Source organism: Palaemon carinicauda, chromosome 36, assembly GCF_036898095.1.
Source record: "Palaemon carinicauda isolate YSFRI2023 chromosome 36, ASM3689809v2, whole genome shotgun sequence".
Taxonomy (NCBI): Eukaryota; Metazoa; Arthropoda; class Malacostraca; order Decapoda; family Palaemonidae; genus Palaemon; species Palaemon carinicauda.
Window position 1 is genome coordinate 3,912,680 of NC_090760.1, and position 23,124 is coordinate 3,935,803.

The 23,124-nt window shown below is 41.7% G+C and overlaps 1 protein-coding gene across 6 annotated transcripts in view; it reads right to left on the reverse strand.

Annotated features, from left to right (window-relative positions):
* LOC137628725 (zinc finger protein on ecdysone puffs-like) overlaps positions 1–23,124 on the reverse strand; it is a 110,529-nt gene that overhangs the window by 17,395 nt on the left and 70,010 nt on the right. For 2 of the 6 annotated variants that reach the window (XM_068359895.1, XM_068359894.1), the window contains exons 2-8: positions 22,716–22,754; positions 14,890–14,955; positions 14,327–14,444; positions 13,224–13,295; positions 10,460–10,731; positions 7,951–8,035; positions 7,594–7,662 (exon numbers count right to left, since the gene is read on the reverse strand). In XM_068359895.1, the coding sequence (XP_068215996.1) occupies positions 7,594–7,662; positions 7,951–8,035; positions 10,460–10,731; positions 13,224–13,295; positions 14,327–14,444; positions 14,890–14,955; positions 22,716–22,753 (720 nt within the window). In that variant the 5' untranslated portion in view covers position 22,754. Of the gene's footprint in view, positions 1–7,593; positions 7,663–7,950; positions 8,036–10,459; positions 10,732–13,223; positions 13,296–14,326; positions 14,460–14,889; positions 14,956–22,715; positions 22,755–23,124 lie in introns of all 6 variants that reach the window. The other 4 variants (XM_068359893.1, XM_068359892.1, XM_068359897.1 and 1 more) reach the window with 3 other exon arrangements.

Here is a 23,124-nt window from a genome sequence, read left to right on the forward strand (position 1 = left end):
TGATAAGACACAAACTATGGCTATTGGTGTATAACTACCTTATAAATGAATTAATAATAGCTCAAATGAATGTGCATTGAGGTAAAGTGAATTAAAAAAAATGAAATTACTATACCATCTTGTAAGGTTGACGTCCCCCACAAAAAAAAAAAAAAAAAAAAAAAAAAAATGCAACTATTGGACTTCTAAGTCAGCCTTCCTACCACCGTAAGTATGATGCTTTTATTTAACACAACAACTTTTGTTTTCCCAGCATTGCAACTACTAAATTATTGGATATCCACAGATTTGTAAACTGTTGTAAATGTCTTCTTCCCAGTTTATACAATTTAGGGGTTAAACTTGTGATGATCAAACTATTTGGGGAATAGAAAGTAGCAAATACTAAACCTAAGAATTGCATAGTAAAAGTAGGAAAGTAACTATTTAACAAAATGCATAAACTATGGATACTGCAATTCCTGTGAATTATATTAATAAAAAACTGTGTTCCATAAGATTTCTAACACAGTACTAAATGCGGATATAAGCATTACACAAAGTAATCAAATGGTTACTTAACCCTTTTACCCCCAGGCTATTTGGAAATTTCCAACCCTTAACCCCCAGGTGGTTATTTTTTTCCCCAGCACATTTTGCAGTATATTTTTTTCAAATTGCTCTAACAGCCTTAATTTTTGTCATAGAAAGGTCAGGTTGGTCCCATTCTCTTGGAAAATGCCTGAATTTTCTCAAAAAATTATCAAAAATATGAAAAATTTTATTTTCATTAGTAAAATAAATTTTTGAATATACTTACCCGATAATCATGTAGCTGTCAACTCTGTTGCCGACAGAAATCTACGGTCGGGATACGCCAGCGATCGCTATACAGGTGGGGGTGAACACCACAGCGCCATCTGTGGTCAGGTACTCCAGTACTTCTTGTCAACACCACCTCAATTTTTTCCTCGGTCCACTGGTTCTCTATGGGGAGGAAGGGTGGGTCAATTAAATCATGATTATCGGGTAAGTATATTCAAAAATTTATTTTACTAATGAAAATAACATTTTTCAATATTAATCTTACCCGATAATCATGTAGCTGATTCACACCCAGGGTGGTGGGTGGAGACCAGCATACATGTTAACAAAGAAGCTAAGTATCCCGTATTTTATTTTATTAGTTATTCAAAAATAACATAAAATAAATAAGTACCTGGTAAGGAAGACGACTTGAACCATTACTCTGCCTTTATTAAGTACGTCTTCCTTACTGAGCGTAGCGGTCCTCTTAGGATGCTGAACGACTCTTAGGTGCTGAAGTATAAAGGGCTGCAACCCATACTAAAGGACCTCATCACAACCTTTAACCTCGGCGCTTCTCAAGAAAGAATTGACCACCCGCCAAATCAACAAGGATGTGGAAGGCTTCTTAGCCGACCGTACAACCCATAAAAAGTATTCAAGAGAAAGGTTAAAAAGGTTATGGGATTATGGGAATGTAGTGGCTGAGCCCCCGCCTACTACTGCATTCGTTGCTACGAATGGTCCCAGGGTGTAGCAGTTCTCGTAAAGAGACTGGACATCTTTGAGATAGAATGATGCGAACAGACTTGCTTCTCCAATAGGTTGCATCCATAACACTCTGCAGAGAACGGTTCTGTTTGAGGGCCACTGAAGTAGCCACAGCTCTCACTTCATGTGTCCTTACCTTCAGCAAAGCAAGGTCTTCTTCCTTCAGATGAGAATGTGCTTCCCTAATCAGGAGCCTGAATAGGTAAGAAACTGAGTTCTTAGACCTTGGAAGAGAAGGCTTCTTGATAGCACACCATAAGGCTTCTGATTGTCCTCGTAAAGGTTATGACCTTTTTAGATAGTACCTAAGAGCTCTAACTGGGCAAAGTACTCTCTCCAGTTCGTCCCCCACCAAGTTGGACAGGCTTGGGATCTCGAACGACTTAGGCCAAGGACGTGAAGGAAGCTCGTTTTAGCAAAAAACCGAGCTGCAAGGAACATGTAGCCGTTTCAGATGTGAAAACTATGTTCCTGCTGAAGGCGTGGATCTCACTTACTCTTTTAGCTGTTGTCAAGCACACGAGGAAAAGAGTTTTTAATGTGAGGTCCTTAAAAGAGGCTGATTGGAGAGGTTCAAATCTTGATGACATAAGGAACCTTAGGACCACGTCTAGATTCCAGCCTGGAGTGGACAACCGACGTTCCTTTGAGGTCTTAAAAGACCTAAGGAGGTCCTGTAGATCTTTGTTGGTGGAAAGATCCAAGCCTCTGTGGCGGAAAACCGCTGCCAACATACTTCTGTAACCCTTAATCGTAGGAGCTGAAAGGGATCTTACGTTCCTTAGATGTAACAGGAAGTCAGCAATCTGGGTTACAGTGGTACTGGATGAGGAAACTGCATTGGCCTTGTACCAGCTTCGGAAGACTTCCCCTTTAGACTGATAGACTCTGAGAGTGGATGTCCTCCTTGCTCTGGCAATCGCTCTGGCTGCCTCCTTCGAAAAGCCCCTAGCTCTTGAGAGTCTTTCGAAAGTCTGAAGGCAGTCAGACGAAGAGCGTGGAGGTTTGGATGTACCTTCTTTACGTGAGGTAGACGTAGAAGGTCCACTCCTAGAGGAAGAGTCCTGGGAATGTCGACCAGCCATTGCAGTACCTCTATGAACCATTCTCTCGCGGGCCAGAGCGGAGCCAACCAACGTCAGCCGTGTCCCTTTGCGAGAGGCGAACTTCTGAAGTACCCTGTTGACAATCTTGAACGGCGGGAATGCATACAGGTCGAGATGGGACCAATCCAGCAGAAAAGCATCCACGTGAACTGCTGCTGGGTCTGGAATCGGAGAACAATACAACGGGAGCCTCTAGGTTATCGAGGTAGCGAACAGATCTATGGTTGGCTGACCCCACAGGGCCCAAAGTCTGCTGCAAACATTCTTGTGAAGGGTCCACTCTGTGGGGATGACCTGACCCTTCCGGCTAAGGCGATCTGCCATGACATTCATATCGCCCTGAATGAACCTCGTTACCAGCGTGAGCTTTCGATCTTTTAACCAGATGAGGAGGTCCCTTGCGATCTAGAACAACTTCCACGAATGAGTCCCTCCCTGCTTGGAGATGTAAGCCAAGGCTGTGGTGTTGTCAGAGTCCACCTCCACCACCTTGTTAAGCTGGAGGGACTTGAAGTTTATCAAGGCCAGATGAACCGCCAACAGCTCCTTGCAATAGATGTGAAGTGTCCTTAGCTCCTGATTCCATGTTCCCGAGCATTCCTGTCCGTCCAAAGTCGCACCCCAGCCCGTGTCTGATGCGTCAGAGAAGAGACGGCGGTCGGGTTTCTGAACAGCCAAAGGTAGACTTCCTTGAGAAGAAAGCTGTTCTTTCACCACGTGAGAGTAGACCTCCTCTCTTCGGAAACAGGAACTGAGATCGTCTCTAGCGTCATGTCCTTTATCCAGTGAGCCGCTAGATGATACTGAAGGGGGGGAGGTGGGGTCTCCCTAACTCGATGAACAGGGCCAGCGATGAAAGTGTCCCTGTTAGACTCATCCACTACCTGACTGAGCATCGGTTCCTTCTCAGCATGCTCTGGATGCAATCTAGGGCTTAGTATATCTTTGGGGCCGACGGAAAAGCCCGAAAAGCTCGACTCTGAAGATCCATACCCAGGTAGACAATGGTCTGGGATGGGACGAGCTGGGACTCCTCAAAATTGACCAGGAGGCCCAGTTCCTTGGTCAGATCCATAGTCCATCTGAGAATCTCCAGACAGCGACGACTTGTGGGAGCTCTTAAAAGCTAGTCGTCTGACGGAGCCGGACACAAGATCATGGTACTGCTGCACAGTCTGTGAACTGTCAACCATGGGGAAGCGAGGAAGTACAGTGACAACCCGAAGCTGTCTAGACTGTCTGGGTCGTACAGACAACTCCTTATCGGGTTGCTGAGGTTGCCGCACTGCGTCACAACAAGTCACTTCTGCTGGTTGTTGAACGTCTTCCCAGTGACACACTGACTCCGTAAACAAAAAATCCTCTAACAAGGACTAAGCTTGGACTGCATGTCTTGCAACACAGCTCAAGGTCTATGGGAGCAGGTGTGGTAACAGACGGGGTTAGCGACTGAAGTGGAACCATTACCCTCCCTGGAAGCATGCTATGCTTAAATAAAAGTCCATAGGAGGCTAAGCAGCTAAAGGCTCCTCTCCAAATGACAGAGTCCTCAAGGGAAAATCAGAAGGAGGGAGAATAGCACTTTCTCATCTACAGGAACCATATCCGAGAAAAGCTAAGTTCTCTCAGTGAGGGTTTCACTGGTGCAAAAGCAGCAGACTAGAAGGCAACGTTATGAAACTGCTTGACAGTCTAGTGAGTTGGCAACAACCAAAGATGTGTGACTGAGAAGCATGCGGTAAGGTATGCAGAGCATGCTGTATGTAGAGCATGCTGTAAGGTAAGCAGAGCATGTTGCATGGCGTGCGGCTTATGCTGCATGGGATGAGGCTCATGCTGCATGGGATGAGGCTCATGCTGCATGGTATGAGACTCATGCTGCATGGGATGAGGCTCAAGCTGCAAGGGATGAGGCTTATGCCGCATGCGTTGAGGAGGATGCCGCATAGTATGAGGCTCCTGCCTCATGGGTTGAGGCGGTTGCCGCATAGCATGAGGCTCCTGCCTCATGGTTTGAGGAGGATGCCGCATAGCATGAGGCTCCTCATAGCATGAGACTCCTGCCTCATGGGTTGAGGAGGATGCCGCATAGCATGAGGCTCCTGCCTCATGGGTTGAGGAGGATGCCGCATAGCATGAGGCTGCCTCATGGGTAGAGGAGGATGTCGCATAGCATGAGGCTCTTGCCTCATGGGTTGAGGAGGATGCCGCATAGCATGAGGCTCCTGCCTCATGGTTTGAGGAGGATGCCGCATAGCATGAGGCTCCTGTGAGGTTCCTGCCTCAAGAGTTGCGTCTGCCTCAAGGGTTGAGGAGGTAGCTGCGCAGAGAGAGGCTCATGCTGTGAAGAATGCGGTTGCTGCATGCGTTGAGGCGGCTGCCTCATAGCATGAGGTTCCTCAAGAGTTGAGGCTCTTGCCTCAAGAGTTGAGGTTCTTGCCTCAAGAGTGGAGGTGGCTGCCGCAAGAGTTGAGGTTGCTGCCTCAAGGATGGTGGAGGTTGCCGCAACGCAAGAGGTTGCTGCCTCGAGGATGGAGGAGGTTGTCGCAACACATGAAGCTCCTGCCTCAAGGGTAGAGGAGGTTGCTGCAAAGCATAAGGCTCCTGCCTCAAGTGTTGAGGAGGTTGCCGCATAGCAAGAGGCTCCTGCCTCAAGGAAAGTGGAGGTTGCTGCACAGCGCTGGTATCTGGCAACTCCCAATGCGGCAGCTCACGCGTGGAGGTAGGTTGAGGAACCTCAACATCATACGTCTGGCAGGGTGGACTGCGCAGAGGTGGAGTTGAGGCGGCTGCCTCATGAGCGCTCGCAGGAGGAGGTGTGCTAACCTTCTCTGCCTGAAACTCCTGCATCAACACCGCAAGCTGAGACTGCATTGTCAGCAGCATAGACCACTAGAGTTTAAGAAAGACAACAACAAACGGAGCTACTGTCCGTTGAAACTGAGGGTCTAAAACAGCTGGTGCGGCAACAGACGGAGTTACTGTCTGTTGCGATACCACCTTGCCTCTCTGGGAGGTGTGCAGTTGTCGTACTGCAGCAAGTCCGAACTGACCCAGTGCTAATGGCACCACCTAGGAGTTGGACTTGCGCGGAAGGGACCGACTTGCACTTAAAAGCTGCAAGATTTGGTCCATGGTTTCTGCGAGAAACCTCTTCCGCAGACGAGGAATAAAAGGGCTCTCTCGTCTTTGTGTGGGTGGGGTGATCACGTCGGCTACGTGAGTTGGTAACACCCGAAACCACGGAGGGAAACGTCTGTTCGTCGATCAAGGCCTGCTGAACCCATAAGTCCTTCGACATTACTTCTCCCCTGGGCTTGGGAGCTTGTAAGAGGTCCCAGACTAGGCGAACAACTGGCACGAACAGACGAACCCTCGAACGCAACACTGTAACACTTTGCGCTTATCACTTTATCACTTTTGATTTTCTGTTTGCACTTATTTCACTGAACTCGAAACTTTAAGTGGTTTGTACCTGAAACACGCAATTCTATCCTTCATTAAAAGTTAGTAATTGCGAAAACAGTATTACAATGTAACAGAAAAACATAATGAAAGATAAATAATTCAGTGGCTGGAAAAGAGACTAAACACTAGATCAAATAAACTACGTTTAAAATCTCTCACCGCATAAAGCCTGAGAACAAGAATAAAACTCTAGAAACGTTTACCTTCTTCCCCTAAAGAGACTAGGGAGAAGAGCAAAAACGATAACAACGTTACCCGCTTGAACGAAACGTTTATCCTCCTCTCTCTCCCTCCGTCTCTATCTCTCTCTCTCTCTCTCTTGACTTAGCACCTGAGAGAAGAGCCCAATTATATATATCGTTAAAACATATTATTGTTAAAGGAAAAAAAACTGAAAGATTTCCCAAATAAAAAGTTCCTTTATTAGAATTAAAACCATTTAAGCTAAGAAAGAATGAACAAAACGCTAGAATCGGTTTACTCTTACTGCAACGTGACACCGTGATAGACTCTCTCTCTATCGTAACGATAGAGCGCAAGTTGAACGTTCTGAACGTCAACAACTGCAGAGACAAAACAAAACGTTAGTTCAACTTTGAAAACAGTACAAGACTATCAAAGAAATTCTTTCAAAAACATTAAAATAGCATAATATGTTAACAGGTAAAAACGAAATGACGGGCTCAATGTTAATTAACTTCGGTTCCAAGAAAAGACCGCCTACTATTAGGAAAGGTCGAATATAAACAAATATAAAAATTAATTTTAATAAGTTTATAATAAAAGGAAGTTAATCAAAGAGGCCTATAAAAGGCGGAGAGATATAAAATAAATCTATAACCTTGTTAAGCAAAATTAAGAGAGTCTATACTCTCTTCGACACCAACACTTCCGTCTAAGGGAAGGGTCGGCCATTTAAAAGTGAAAGAGAGTTCATACTCTCTTCGTACCAAAATTAAATCAAAAATTAAATCAAATTAATTCCAAAAACTTGCTAAGCTAATGATATAGCTTCCTGAATAGCGAAGGCTAAACTCTAGAGCAAATACATCACCAAATCGTGAGCAATAACTCCAGAATCAACAGCGTATCCATGTAGGTCTAGCCGGAGGCACGACAGAGGAAAAATTGAGGTGGTGTTGACAAGAAGTACTGGAGTACCTGACCACAGATGGCGCTGTGGTGTTCACCCCCACCTGTATAGCGATCGCTGGCGTATCCCGACCGTAGATTTCTGTCGGCAACAGAGTTGACAGCTACATGATTATCGGGTAAGATTAATATTGAAAAAAATGAATTTTTATAGCATTTTTTTTTAAAGGACGTACCGGTACGTCCAAGGGGGTAAAAGGGTTAATAAAAAACTGAGTTCCATGGAATTTCTAACACAGTACTAAATGCAGCTATAAGCATTACACAAAGTAATCAAACGGTTACTTAAGAAAAAAAAAACAATTCTTACCTCAATGCTTTCAAAAGAATCCATCTCGCAAACATGGCACTTTAAAGCCTTGACTACTTGCTCTTCATTCTGTGAAATAACAGATAATCAATTATACTTTTATACATTGATAATCAATTAAAGTATAAGGGAAGTTGACATGTAGCAAAATTATGGAGTTGAAAAATATTTTTCATATCAGACAAGAATTTAATATAGATTTACGTAAACAATTATTCACATATCATAAGTTACCTTGTGCATTCAAGTTCTCAAAAAGTTGAAAAAAATTCTAAAAAGATTAAGAAACTTGTTGAGAATGATAAGGAACAATAAATTCATTGCAAAGTATCAACAACTAATCTCCCAACAACTTGCCTCTTTATCCATCATTTTATCTTCAGCCATTTCCTCCTTTTTCTTATCCGAATCAGCATCTTTCCCTTTGAAACTCTTATCCTCACTGAAACAAAAATGTAAAAGTTATTTACATAAGTAAAAATTTCCATTGCTTAGTCATCCGTCATGAATAGTTTGACCGTAAGTGGTAATAAAAGTCATATCAAGAGTAAGCATCTCTGACCACCATTTGATACAATTGTTATTGTTACAGGAATCTCATTGAGTCTCAAGCTGAAGCTTCAAGTCCTCATGATGAAAATCTAATTCGAAAATTCCTGTTAAGTACAAATAGCAGTACCCAGCCCTGCCTCGTTAATTGGTTCAAAGACACTCGACATTAGTCGACTCTTGGAGATACTACAGCTAGAGTTATTGGGTACTTTGACTGGCCAGATAGTACTACATTGGATCTCTGTCTGGTTACAGCTCATTTTTCCTTTGCTTACACATATAATGTATAGTCTGGCCTATTCTTTACACATTCTCTACATTCCTCGATTGCCTTGTGAGCCAATTCAGACCAGGAAAGCTCCAAAGTGGGTCTTAACCCATTCACTGCGAGGCAGCGGATCCACCTCAGTAGCTGCATAAGTGATTGTCACCATCGGATATACATGCATACTTTATGATGAAGTACATTTCCATGCTTAATTGTTTTACTCTAAAACAACTGAAGAATCAAATATAGTCAAAAGAGAGAGAGAGAGAGTGAGAGAGAGAGAGAGTGAGAGAGAGAGAGAGAGTGTGAGAGAGAGAGAGAGAGAGAGAGAGAGAGAGAGAGAGAGAGAGAGAGAGAGAGAGAGAGATGATCTTAATCTTATGATCTTAATCTTATGATCTTATTCTATGTTTGGGTTCCCCCAGGTCCCTCAGTGAGAGGCACCTTGTATATCCACCAGAGTTGCTAATGCATCTTCCGGTGTATTTTGCATCTTGTGAGAGAGAGAGAGAGAGAGAGAGAGAGAGAGAGAGAGAGAGAGAGAGAGAGAGAGAGAGAGAGAGAGAGAGAGAGAGAGAGAGATATATATGGACGCAATACAAATTTATAGTCGTTCATTAGACATACATTTGTTCGTTATTCTGTTGCCCCTTATATGTGACACTATAAATTAGATAATTCCATGTTATGTAGTTCATTTCTATGCGTCAATAAATGGAAATTAAAGCTGGCTAACTTCTACTCATGAAAACAATGGACAATACTAATACAGGGACTCCTCGTTTAAGCAAAATTTTCCCATAAGAATACATCCAAGTCTGTCTAATGTGGATCCCATGTCACCACCTATTTTTCATATTTCTACTAAATTAACTGTATTTACCTGAAATAAATAACTGTATTAATTATTCAGTACTACATTTAATTACCATGATTTTAAGAATGAAATTAATATCATGGCATTGTTAATTGTTTGGAGCAATTCCTACCTTCCCACAATACATACATACATACAAATAGCAGAAACCAAATTCCTTGTTTCTTTAAAGTGTCAATTGAGTAGGACACAAAATAAATTATACCCTGCATAACTCCATTTTCAATCATAGCTTAAAACACGGCATTAGATTTTGTAAGCTGACCACTAGTTTTAGGAAACAACATTATCGCATTCTAAAAGAATAAAATCATGACTTTTTAAATAGTTATTTGTACATTATTCAAATGTTTTTATAATTTTGTTTTCAATTTTGGGTGCACTTTAACAATCAAGTACTGTATTACCGACTATTTTTTTTTTTTTTACTTTTGGTTGTGCTCAGCCGATATCTACTTGTTAATATCAAGAATATGCCCGCATACGAATAACAAAGAGAATCGTATATATATTTTCTTAACTTATTCAAAGAATCTTCATAATAACTATTACATCCGCACCAATATGTTATAAGGTACTGTATATTGTAATAGTTTTCATGTAGTTTATTTATACAGTAGCTATTACTGTGCAGCATTATTAGTTTTCATATGAATGTGTTCTCTCTGAGGTACCTTACAATACATAGGACAGAAGAAACCAAAATCTTTGTTTATCTTTGTTTACTTTAAAGTATCTATTAAATGCTGCACAAAAAATAAACTTGTACTTTGCTAAATCTACGTTCGAACATATGCTAAGGCATAAATCATGGCATTGCAATTTCATCAGCTGAGATAGTTTTACCAGACAACATTATCACATTCTAAGAATTATGATAAAAAATTTAATTACACTTAATTAAGAATTTTTGTATTTTTTCTTTAATTTTGGGTACATTTTAACAATCAACAATTACTGCCCTTTTTTACCTTTGGTTGTGAAAAACTGCTCTTAAGCCGCTGCTTCTGTATCGAGAATATGAACACACGAATAACAGAGTATCGTTTACATAATTTATCATCTCCTTCAAAACATCTTCATAAAGAATATTACATCAGCACCAATACGTTATGAGCCGTTATAATTAACAACAAAATACCAAACTTCAAGTAAAATAAGCTTCTTACCTGCTCTGCCTGTCTTTAGACTTCCTTCTCTTATTGAACGGTGTTCGTTCTTTGCTCCTTTCTTTAGAAGCTCTATTCTTTTCAGGGACTTTACCAAGTCTCTCCAAAACGGATTTCCTATTACGATCGACACCGTCGCGTCTTTGATTTTGGCGATTATCTCTCCCATGAGGAGACCTGGATCTATTGGACCACTGACGGCCACCATCCCCTCTGTTTCGGTTGGAAAACTGGGGCGACTGACCCCTTCGCCGATCTTCTAAGCGACCTCCCTGTGAAATGGTAAAATGTATGAGATACCCACAGAATGTAACTAATAAAAATTAAATTTTGCAGATAAAATTTGTTATTTCCATACAGTACGCCCCTGATTTTTATTTTGTTCTGGTCTTGAAGTTGATTTGTATTGATATTATCATGAAAATTTTATAAAATACCCATTTTACTCCCTTCAAAAGGTTTGCACCTCTCGGCCACTGGTGACTAATGGAAACAAAATAAGTGTGTGGAAGGCTGCACCCACTTCTTTACAATGTTTAGTTCAAAAGTAAATCTATCCCCTTAACCCTTTTACCCCCAGGCTTTTTGGAAATTTCCAACCCTTAACCCCCAGGGGGTTATTTTTTTCCCAGCCCATTTTGCTGTATATTTTTTTTCAAATTGCTCTAACAGCCTTAATTTTTGTCATAGAGAGGTCAGGTTGGTCTCATTCTCTTGGAAAATGTCTGAATTTTCTCAAAATATTATCAAAAATATGAAAAAAAAAACATTTTTATAGCATTTTTTTGCAAGGACGTACCGGTACGTACGTCCATGGGGGTAAAGGGATGGCTTTTGTGAAACGTACCAGTACTTCCTTTGGGGATAAGAGGGTTAATTTCATTAGTCTGTGGAGAAGAGGGTGAGTATTCGTATGAATATAATAGAGTACAAAATAACAAATTTTGTTAATAGAATTCTGTTCTATGAACCTCCCCTGATGTTCACACTGCTAAATTCCACAATCTGGTGGAGGTGGGTCATGAAGGAGTGATATGAAATGCAAATACTCCTTAATTACACTAGACTCGGCAGCTCTAGTATTGTACGTTGGTACGAAATTGTTACAACAGATGTTATAATTATATTTCTGAATTGTGTTTATACAGTACAACCTTATCATTACCTATTACTTATCTATTTAATTTACTAAATGTTGTGTACGGTATTCCAAATAAAAAAAAAAATAAACCTAATACTGATTAAATTTTCAAATGAATAAAACTAAAAGAAAAACATCTTTCGCCAAACCAAATCCCTCGAGGCTATTACGACACTTAAGACCAGCAACCTTGATAAGAGTACCAGGAATCTTTAAGGTAATGTTTGGCAAGCTGATGCCGAACTCTATCCCAAGAAAGATTCCTATAAAAATTCAATGAAATAATTGCACTTTTAATATCAAGTACTCTCACAATCAAGTTTTACCTCTGACATGAATAAAACTCCCTGTGAGCCTCTGTGACCAATCTTTCAGCCATTTTTTGGATAAAGGATGCTTTGACATTTTAATCCCACAAAACAAATTAGGATTACCCATAATGTCTGCAGTTTTGGCCAAATAACACACAAATATAACAGCATAACAGCCCTCACTGGGCAGAGGAACCAATTCTCTGTAGTAAAACCAACATCCTTTTCAAAAAGAAGGAATTTGAACGAATTGTGGTAAACCTTTATGAAAGAATTGTGGTAAACCTTAAGAATGAATTATGGTATATCTTTAGTCTTAAAATCATTCTTAGCTCTGAATGAAGACAAAAATGATAAGATCATCGTAATTTCTCCAAAACCTACCCAACAAGAAAGAGCTTGTAGTTCATTAATTTGTTTAGCCAACACTAATGCCGAGAAGAAAAGAATTTTAGCCGCCACATCTTCAATAGAAAAATTTCAAAAGGCTCAAAATATGAACTTTTTAAAACAATAAAATCTAAATTTCTGCATAGAAATGTTGAAAACAGGACAAGCCTGCCACTGATTCTGATTCACCTTACCATATTTACCAAATTCTCTTAGAAATAAATACTGTATCAACAATTGATATGACCTCAAAGACCTCTGCGATTGGAGAATTACTGTGTCTCATTGAAATTTGACCTAAGCAAGACATTTTTCTGAAATGGAAGTCCTATTTTATGATCTTGATATTATTCACTGCTTGAGTTTACATGGCAATCACGAAGCCTCAGTCTTGTATAATTTCTAACTAATGGCCAAGGTTATCGTTGACCTTTAAATATGATGGCAGACTTCATTTCCACACACAAAAACCTTATTCATAACCAAAAGATATTTGAAAATATAAAGTCTATCTTCAAAGGTAAAACCACAGAGCTTACAGCTTTAATAAGTCCCCTGAATAAGAAATTTCACTAAGTGCAAAACAATAAAAATTAATTAAATTCTTTTGAAAATGCTGTAAGAAGTCCTAATACATTAGGAGACTTCGCTCACTAGAGTTAGCAAGATCAGTTGATGGAAAACAAATGATTAGGGGGTTGTAAGTCTCAGCATAAAAACCCAATCTGTAGATGGACAGAACAACACACAGAAGGAACTAAAGACAAATCAACAGTTCAATCAGTAAACGACCAGGACAGTACGTTTGAAATGCAGACTGACTCCTAAATATGAAGTTCTGAAAAAATTCAAACGTATAACGGTTTGGGGTGATAGAAATTGAATACCTAAGCTACATAAAGTAAGACGCACTAACACTTACCAAGCCTTGTCTACCCTTCCTGTCTTGAAATCCACTACCCTGATTCATACCAGTGTTCATCATAGGTGTATCCTGCAAGAAAATGTAAAGAAATCCATTTTCAGTGTAAATTCTGACAAGACAATCGAGAGATTTGCTTGGGAGGAACCGATGTATGCTAAATCATAAGATTTTTCATAATTCTGATCATCCTTTACATTCAGATCTTCCCGGACAGTTCCATCCTGTTCATTTTACTAAGCATGCAATTAATTCTAAGTCAGGCTTCACCATCAGGATGCTCAATACTACACAGTATGCTAGAAGTTTTATTCCAGCTGTGACAAAGTTATGGAATGATCTTCCTAATCGGGTAGTTGAATCGATAGAACTTTAAAACTTCAAACTTTCAGCAAATATTCTTATGTCGAACAGGCTGACAAGACTTTTTGTAGACTTTATGAAATATCTGTTTTAATGTTACTGTTTTTAAAATATTTCATTAATTATAAATTATTTCTCATAACGTTTATTCATTTCCTTTCCTCAGTGAGCTATTTTTTCCCTGTTGGAGCCCTTGTGCTTATAGCATCTTGCTTTTCCAACTAGGTAATAGCTCAACTTGTAATAATAATAACCCAACAACCAGCTACCAAAACCTGTTGATTATCATACAAAATTACCAAGACCATTAAAGCCCTTTCGAGTATAACCGTCCCTATGAGAGCTAACCCCTTAGCATATGATTTAGCTCTCAAGCCATAAACTTGAAGAGAATCCCCTCAAATAATAAGTCATAATCCCTTAGCTATATATAATCCTACAGAAAATTACTAAAGGAAAAATTGCCATTGTATATATACAGTAAATTATTCTATGTAGTTCAACTTTTGAATAATTTATGCAGTACTGTACAGTAACTTGTCTGCGGCACTGAAATATTTTTCTTTTATTGGTCATTATAAATTAAATTTATTTCCTAGAATATTTCTGCTTCTGGTATTAACTGCAAGCTGAATGCCTGCATATTACTCTAAAAGTTGTGCGACAATTTTCCAAGAATAATCATCAAATAGAACGTACTTTATTCACCAAAAAATTAAACCAAAAAACTCTCAACTCACTGATGCTAGAACTTGATTCAAAATGTTGAAAGCCAACGCAGCTTCGTCAGTTCGGCCAGACTGAATTCCTCCCCCAACTGGCATTATTCCAGTCTGCCAAGGGTTCATCATCTGCTGTCTGTCCAAGAAATTACTAGGAAAAATTATTTATTTATTGTAGAAAAATATGTGCTGTGAATAAATATCATATGTGACAGAATCTAAATATTTCAAATTGTCCATAAAGAGAACAATGATAAATGGTAACTTTTATATTCAAAGGAGTAATATGAAAAATGCAGTCTACTTATACCACATACAACAATAAAAACATTATACACAGATGGTCAATAATACGCGTTATATTCCATTACTGTCCCTACATTAGGTATAATGTCTATCAGATGATAAAACAAAATGTTTCTCAAAACTTTATCATAATTTTCAGCTTGGAAACTTGTGTTAAAAGAATTTTCAGTTAAACTTGGAGCTAAAAGCTGAGGTGAGATTTACTAACTTCAAAATTGAAAATATGAAAATTCCCTAAATGTTTCCTATTTTCTCCGGAAATTATAAAAACTCACCTCCCCATATTGCCTTGTGCTTGAAATGAACCTGGATTAAAGTTGCTTCCACCAGCATTCTGGCCTCTGGAAAAATAAAACTAGGTATTACTTAAAATCCTCTTTCCTGTTCTAGTCAAGAATATCTATATACTGTTGTGTCAAAATAAAGAGCTATATCATACTAAGACTTCTATAAATCATTAATGAGAAATTGATTGCATTTTAAATGTGAGAGGATGCAGTCTTGGAAGTAGCCACCTGGGTAAGAAATATTAATAGTAAAAATAGAAAGTATGATAATTGTTATAATAGTGACGAAGACTGTAGAGGTAATACATTTATTATCATGGTGGAACTGCATTATGAGTCTGAGATTGAGAGACAAAGTGTGAAAACTGTTAACAATAATTACACTGAACAAAATAGAAGGGAGAGAAATAACAATCTAACCCCCATAAAGTGTATGATTGATGAAAAATGATATTTTAATTATAAAATAAATTTTTGAATATACTTACCCGGTGAATATATAATAGCTGCAACTCTGCGGCTCGACAGACAACATACTTAAAAAACTCGCGAGCGATCGCTATGCAGGTTGCGGGTGTGCCCACCAGCGCCAACTGTCGGCCAGATACCACTCTCGGATTTAAACAAAACCTTCAATTCTTCTCGTCCCGCTGCGTCTCTTTTGGGGAGGAAGGGAGGGTCATTTAATTTATATATTCACCGGGTAAGTATATTCAAAAATTTATTTTATAATTAAAATATCATTTTTAAATATTAAACTTAGCCGGTGAATATATAATAGCTGATTCACACCCAAGGAGGTGGGTAGAGACCAGAGTTAATATGTTTACAGCGTATAAGCTAAGAGTTTTTTCATTTTGACAGTTATCAATATAACAAAACCAAAATAAATAGGTACCTGGTAAGGAAGTCGACTTAGACGATTACACTGCCTTTTAAGTCTGTCTTCCTCACGGAGCCCAGCGATCCTCTTAGGATGCTGACAGACTCCCAGGAGCTGAAGTATCAAGGGCTGCAACCCATACAACAGGACCTCATCAAACCCCTAATCTGGGCGCTCTCAAGAAATGACTTTGACCACCCGCCAAATCAACCAGGATGCGAAAGGCTTCTTAGCCTTCCGTACAACCCAAAAAACAATATTAAAAACATTTCAAGAGACAGATTAAAAGGATATGGAATTAGGGAAGTGTAGTGGTTGAGCCCTCACCCACTACTGCACTCGCTGCTACGAATGGACCCAGTGTGTAGCAGTCCTCGTAAAGAGTCTGGACATCTTTCAAGTAAAATGACGCGAACACTGACTTGCTTCTCCAAAAGGTCGCGTCCATGATACTTTGCAGAGATCTATTTTGCTTAAAGGCCACGGAAGTTGCTATAGCTCTAATCTCGTGCGTCTTAACCTTAAGCAAAGATCGGTCTTCCTCACTCAAGTGTGAATGAGCTTCTCGTATTAACAATCTGACAAAATATGACAAAGCATTCTTTGACATAGGTAAGGATGGTTTCTTAACTGAACACCATAACGCTTCAGATTTACCTCTTAAAGGCTTAGTACGAGCTAAATAGAACTTAAGAGCTCTAACGGGGCATAATGCTCTCTCTAACTCGTTGCCCACAATCTTTGATAAGCTAGGAATATCAAAAGATTTAGGCCAAGGACGAGAAGGCAGTTCATTCTTGGCTAGGAAACCAAGTTGAAGAGAACAAGAGGCTTTTTCTGTCGAAAAACCGATGTTCTTGCTGAAGGCATGAATCTCACTGACTCTTTTAGCTGAGGCCAAGCACACCAGGAAAAGAGTCTTAAGAGTGAGATCCTTCAGGGAGGCTGAATGTAAAGGCTCGAACCTGTCTGACATGAGGAATCTTAGGACCACGTCTAAATTCCATCCAGGTGTAGCCAAACGACGTTCCTTAGAGGTCTCAAAAGACTTAAGGAGATCTTGTAGATCTTTATTGTTGGAAAGATCTAAGCCTCTATGCCGGAAGACCGAAGCCAACATGCTCCTGTAGCCCTTGATCGTGGGAGCTGAAAGGGAGCGAACTCTTCTCAGGTATAAGAGAAAGTCCGCGATTTGGGCTACAGAGGTACTGGACGAGGATACAGATACTGACTTGCACCAGTCTCGGAAGATTTCCCACTTCGATTGGTAAACTCTAATGGTAGAAGCTCTCCTCGCTCTTGCAATCGCACTGGCTGCCTCTTTCGAAAAGCCTCTAGCTCTCGAGAGTCTTTCGATAGTCTGAAGGCAGTCAGACGAAGAGCGTGGAGGCTTTGGTGTACCTTCTTTACGTGTGGCTGACGTAATAGGTCTACTCTTAGAGGAAGACTTCTTGGGAAGTCTACCAGCCATCGAAGTACCTCGGTGAACCATTTTCTCGCGGGCCAGAGGGGAGCAACTAACGTCAACCTTGTCCCTTCGTGAGAGGCGAACTTCTGCAGTACCTTGTTGACAATCTTGAATGGTGGGAATGCGTAAAGGTCTAGGTGAGACCAGTCTAGGAGAAAGGCATCTATATGTATTGCTGCTGGGTCTGGGACTGGAGAGCAATAGATTGGAAGCCTCTTGGTCATCGAGGTTGCAAAGAGATCTATGGTGGGTTGACCCCAAGTCGCCCAAAGTCTTTTGCACACATCCTTGTGGAGGGTCCATTCGGTTGGAATTACTTGACCTTTCCGACTGAGGCAATCTGCTAGAACGTTCAAGTCGCCCTGGATGAATCTCGTTACTAGGGAGATGCCTCGATCTCTTGACCAGATGAGCAGGTCCCTTGCGATCTCGTACAGAGTCAGTGAGTGGGTACCTCCCTGTTTGGAAATGTACGCCAAGGCCATGGTGTTGTCCGAGTTGACCTCCACCACCTTGCCTCGAAGGAGACTCTCGAAGCTTATCAAGGCCAGGTGAACTGCCAAATGCTCCTTGCTGTTGATATGCATGCTCCTCTGACTCGAGTTCCACAGACCTGAGCATTCCCGACCGTCCAGTGTCGCGCCCCAGCCCAAGTCCGATGCGTCTGAGAAGAGAACGTGGTTGGGTTTCTGAACTGCTAGGGGAAGACTTTCTCGTAGACTGATATTGTCTTTCCACCAAGTCAGACAAGTCTTTATCTTTTCGGAAATCGGGATCGAGACCGCCTCTAGCGTCTTGTCCTTTTTCCAGTGAAAAGCTAGATGGAATTGTAGAGGTCGGAGGTGTAGCCTTCCTAGCGAGACAAATTGCTCCAGGGATGATAGCGTTCCTACCAGGCTCATCCAATTCCTGACTGAGCAACGTTCTCTCTTCAACCTCTTCTGGATGACGAGCAGGGTTTGATCTATTCTGGGGGCCGACGGAAAAGCCCGAAAAACTGGACTGCGAATCTCCATCCCTAAATACAGAATAGTTTGGGATGGGATCAGCTGGGACTTTTCCAAGTTGACTAGGAGTCCCAATTCCTTGGTCAGATCTAGAGTCCAATTGAGATCCTTCAGACAGCGATGACTGGAAGAGGCTCTGAGAAGCCAGTCGTCCAAATAAAGGGAGGCTCGGATGTCCGATAAATGGAGGAATTTTGCCACATTCCTCATAAGCCTCGTAAATACGAGAAGAGCCGTGCTTAGGCCAAAGCACAGGGCCCGAAACTGGTACACCACATCGTCGAAGACGAATCTCAGAAAAGGTTGGGAATCTGAGTGAATGGGGATGTGGAAGTAGGCGTCCCTTAGGTCGAGAGAGACCATCCAGTCTCCCTTTCTGACCGCTGCTAAGACTGACTTTGTGGTCTCCATGGTGAACTTCGTCTTTGTGACAAAGACATTCAGAGCACTGACGTCTAGCACCGGTCTCCAACCTCCTGTCTTCTTTGGTACTAGGAAGAGACGGTTGTAAAACCCCGGTGATTGAAGGTCCGAGACTTTGACCACCGCTCCCTTCTCTAGTAAAAGACACACTTCCAGTTTCAGGGCTTGTCTCTTTGCTTCCTCTCGGTACCTGGGAGAGAGATCGATGGGGGACGTCGCTAGAGGAGGTCTGCGTACAAAAGGGATTTTGTACCCCTCTCTGAGCAACCTCACAGATTGTTGATCTGCGCCTCTCTTCTCCCAGGCTTGCCAGAAGTTCTTGAGTCTGGCACCTACTGCTGTCTGAAGTTGCGGGCAGTCAGACTCTGCCCCGCGAGGACTTGGATCCTTTCCTCTTTCCTCTCTTCCCTTCGGCACAAGCACCTCCCCTGCTGGGGGCTCTGCCACGAAAGGGCGGAATAAATCTGGACGCTGGAGTGTCTATCCTAGGTCTAGCAGACAAGGCAGGCAAAGGGGGAACTTTGCGAGCCGAGGACGCAACCAAATCGTGGGTGTCCTTCTGCACTAAAGACAAGGCTATTTCCTTAACTAAGAGTTCAGGAAACAAGAATTTAGACAAAGGCGCAAAGAGTAGCTCAGATCTTTGACAGGGCGTCACACCTGCTGATAGAAAAGAGCACAGACTCTCGTTTCTTTAGGACTCCTGACGTGAATGAGGCGGCAAGCTCGTTGGATCCATCGCGGACGGCCTTGTCCATGCAGGACATGATGAGTAAGGAGACATCCCTATCGGCTGATGAGATTTTCCTACTCAGGGCTCCCAAACACCAGTCTAGGAAGTTAAAAACTTCAAAAGCCCTAAAGATGCCTTTAAGTAGATGGTCCAGGTCTGAGGATGACCAACTAATCTTCGAGCGTCTCATGGCAAGGCGACGGGGAGAGTCTACAAGACTTGAGAAGTCGCCCTGGGCAGAGGCAGGAACTCCCAAGCCGAGAACTTCTCCCGTGGCATACCAGACGCTCGATCTAGACGAGAGTTTAGATGGGGGGAAGGCAAAGGCCGTCTTCCCTAAACTCCTTTTGGTTACCAACCAATTGCCTAACAGCCGTAAAGCTCTCTTGGATGAGCGAGAGAGAACGAGTTTTGTAAAGGCTGGTGTGGCAGCAGGAACGCCTAAAACAAACTCAGACGGCGGCGAACGAGGAGCTACAGAGATAAAGTGTTCAGGGAACAACTCTTTAAAAACAAGCATGACTTTTTTAAAGTCCATAGATGGTGGAACTGCTCTAGGCTCATCTAAATCTGAAGGCTGATCCTCAGGCTGGGGTTCAGCAACGTCCTCATCTGAAAGTTCCTCATCTGATAACTGATGAGAAAACGGCAAAGGAGTAGGTAACGTTTGACCCGCAGCGTCCGGCCGCACTGGTGCATAAGTGACGGAGCAGGACGCAGCGTCCTGAAACTGCTGAACAGTCTGGGAACTGTCAACAACAACAGGTGCGCGAGGACGCACAGCGTCCACCCGAGACTGATTAGACCATCTGGGTTGTGCAGTCAACACCACACTGGGTTGCGGAAGTTGACGCACCGCGTCAAAACAAGTCAACTTTGATGGTTGGTGAACGTCCTGAACGTCAACGTGCGGCTGGAAATCCACACGGGACCGCATCGGGGGAGGTACAACCCCAACTGGTTGACGCGAGAAAGCTACATCAACGTCAACAGGACGCACAACAGAACGCTTGGATGGCTGACGGCCAGGGTCTCCATGAGAAAAACGGCTAGGTTCAATGGAAACCTTCTCTGCGTTGTAGTCTTCCATAAGGGACGCAAGCTTAGACTGCATGTCCTGCAGTATAACCCATTTAGGGTCTACGGAAACGGGTGCGGTAACAGACGGGGTTAGCGACTGAGACGGCACAACTTTGCCTTTCTTAGGCGGCGAGCAGTCATCAGATGACGGCAACGGGTCCGAACTGTCCCAGTGACTACATCCGGGACGTTGGACTTGTCCAGAAGGGACCGACTTGCGTTTCAAAGGTCTAGAGACCTTGCTCCATGGTTTCTTACGTGAAACGGCTTCGGACGACGAGGTAAAAATGGGCTCTCTCGTCTTATGGTAGGGGCGATCTTGACGAGATACGCCTGATACCAAAGAGGGAACGTCTGTTCGCTGATCAAGGCCTCTCGAACCCATAAGTCGTACGACATTGCTTCTCCCCTGGGCTTGGGAGCTTGCAAGAGGTCCCGGACTAGGTGAACGACAGGCACGAACAGACGAACCCTCGGTCGCAACACTGTTCACAACACTTTGCGTAACACTAAGCACTTTCCCACTTTCCGCCGTGGCACTTTGGCACTTGAGTTCCTTTACGTCAGCCATGAGTTGATTACGGTCACTTGCTAAAGCCTCAACTCTCTCCCCCAAGGCATGAATAGCACGCAACATGTCTTGCATAGACGGCTCCTGAGTGCTAGGAGGGGGGTTAGGAACAACCACTACAGGGGAAGGATTAGGTTCAGGGGCATGTGGAGAGGAAAAATCTACGGACCTAGATGAACTTCTCCTTACCCTATCTCTCTCTAGTCTGCGTGTATATTTATCAAATTCGATCCAATCGAATTCCGAAAGGCCCACGCATTCCTCACACCGATCTCCCAATTGACAGGTTTTACCCCGACAATTGGAACAAACAGTATGAGGGTCGAGAGAAGCCTTTGGAAGACGCCTATTACAGTCCCTAGCATTACACTTTCGAAACTTAGGAACTTGAGAAGGGTCAGCCATTTTGAATTAGTCAAAGAAAATTCCAAAAACGATCTAAGTCATCAACAAATAATCCGATTAAAAAAAGAGTTCAAGAGTTTACGTTGAAGAAAACACCTGTACAGTACTGCGAAAGCTCAAACCAAATTAAAGTACTTCACCAAATATGATGGGAAAACTCCAGGTTCTACAGCGAGTAAAAGTACGTCTTGTCGTCAACGTCGACAGAGAAGAATTGAAGGTTTTGTTTACATCCGAGAGTGGTATCTGGCCGACAGTTGGCGCTGGTGGGCACACCCGCAACCTGCATAGCGATCGCTCGCGAGTTTTTTAAGTATGTTGTCTGTCGAGCCGCAGAGTTGCAGCTATTACATATTCACCGGCTAAGTTTAATATTTAAAATAATGTATGACAATAATGATCTATACAGCTAAAAAAAAACTTGAAAACCCTTGAGAGTATTGCGAAGACTTGTAGACTAATAGTGAACAGTAAAATTGCTCAAACTTACATGATAATAATGTATTTCTATAATACTATCTTCTTTGCCTTCAGCTCTTCCCATTTCTATATGGGGTCGCTGTTCTAGTCAGCCTTCTATACCATCCTCTGTCCTGTATATCTTGTTCTCTTAGACCCCTTTCCTTCATGTCATTCAATAATTTACAGTATCTTTTTACCTGAACTTCGGCCTTTCCATCCTTCTTCTGTCCTGCACCTCCATGTTCATAACCCTTTTACATAAATGTTCATCTTCTCTCCTCACGACATGACCAAACCATTTGCCTTCTTTCCTGAGCTTTCTTTGAAACCTCTGATACTTTGACTATCCCCCTGATTAATTAATTCCAGATCGTATCTTATTTTTGTGACACCACACATCCACCTCAGCATTCTCATTATGGCCACTTCCATTTTTCTTTCTTGCTCTTTCTTTATTGATCAAGTCTTTGCCCCATAAAGTAAGGATGGTGTAACAACACTTTTATGAAACTTTCCTTTAACCTTTGCACTGATCCTCCTATCACAAAGTACCCCTGATGACTTTCTCCAATTCATCCATGCACACTAAATTCTATGACTGAATCCATACTTTTATATCAATGTAAATTGGTCCACGGATATTTCAATATAATGTCTCTCCTTCTAATTCTCGGCCTATTAAATTCTGGTATATAAAATACAAATACTGCATTCTAATTTACTAGTTCATTACTGTATATCATGCAATTATATGAGACTAAAGATAAACAATATGGCCTCACCTGAACTGGCCTCTGTTTCTTTGGAAAAATCCCGACATCCTGTAAAGAGAAAGAAAATTCATATGCGCGCAATACAAGCGTAAAATATATGTAACATTAAACTTCAGGTTATTTGGTACCTTCAAACCAGAATACAATATACAAATATCCACAAACTGAAATTTCATATAGGCTCTCGAGTTTTCATACACAGGTTAATAAATTTTGACATATTGTAGAGTACTAGGCTGAAAGAGCTTTAGAAGTTAATCTGAAAAACAAAACCTACAGAATAAAAAGATATCTTAACCCTTTTACCCCCAGGCTATTTGGAAATTTCCAACCCTTAACCCCCATGGGGTTATTATTTTTCAAGCCCATTTTGCAGTATATATTTTTTAAATTGCTCTAACAGCCTTAATTTTTGTCA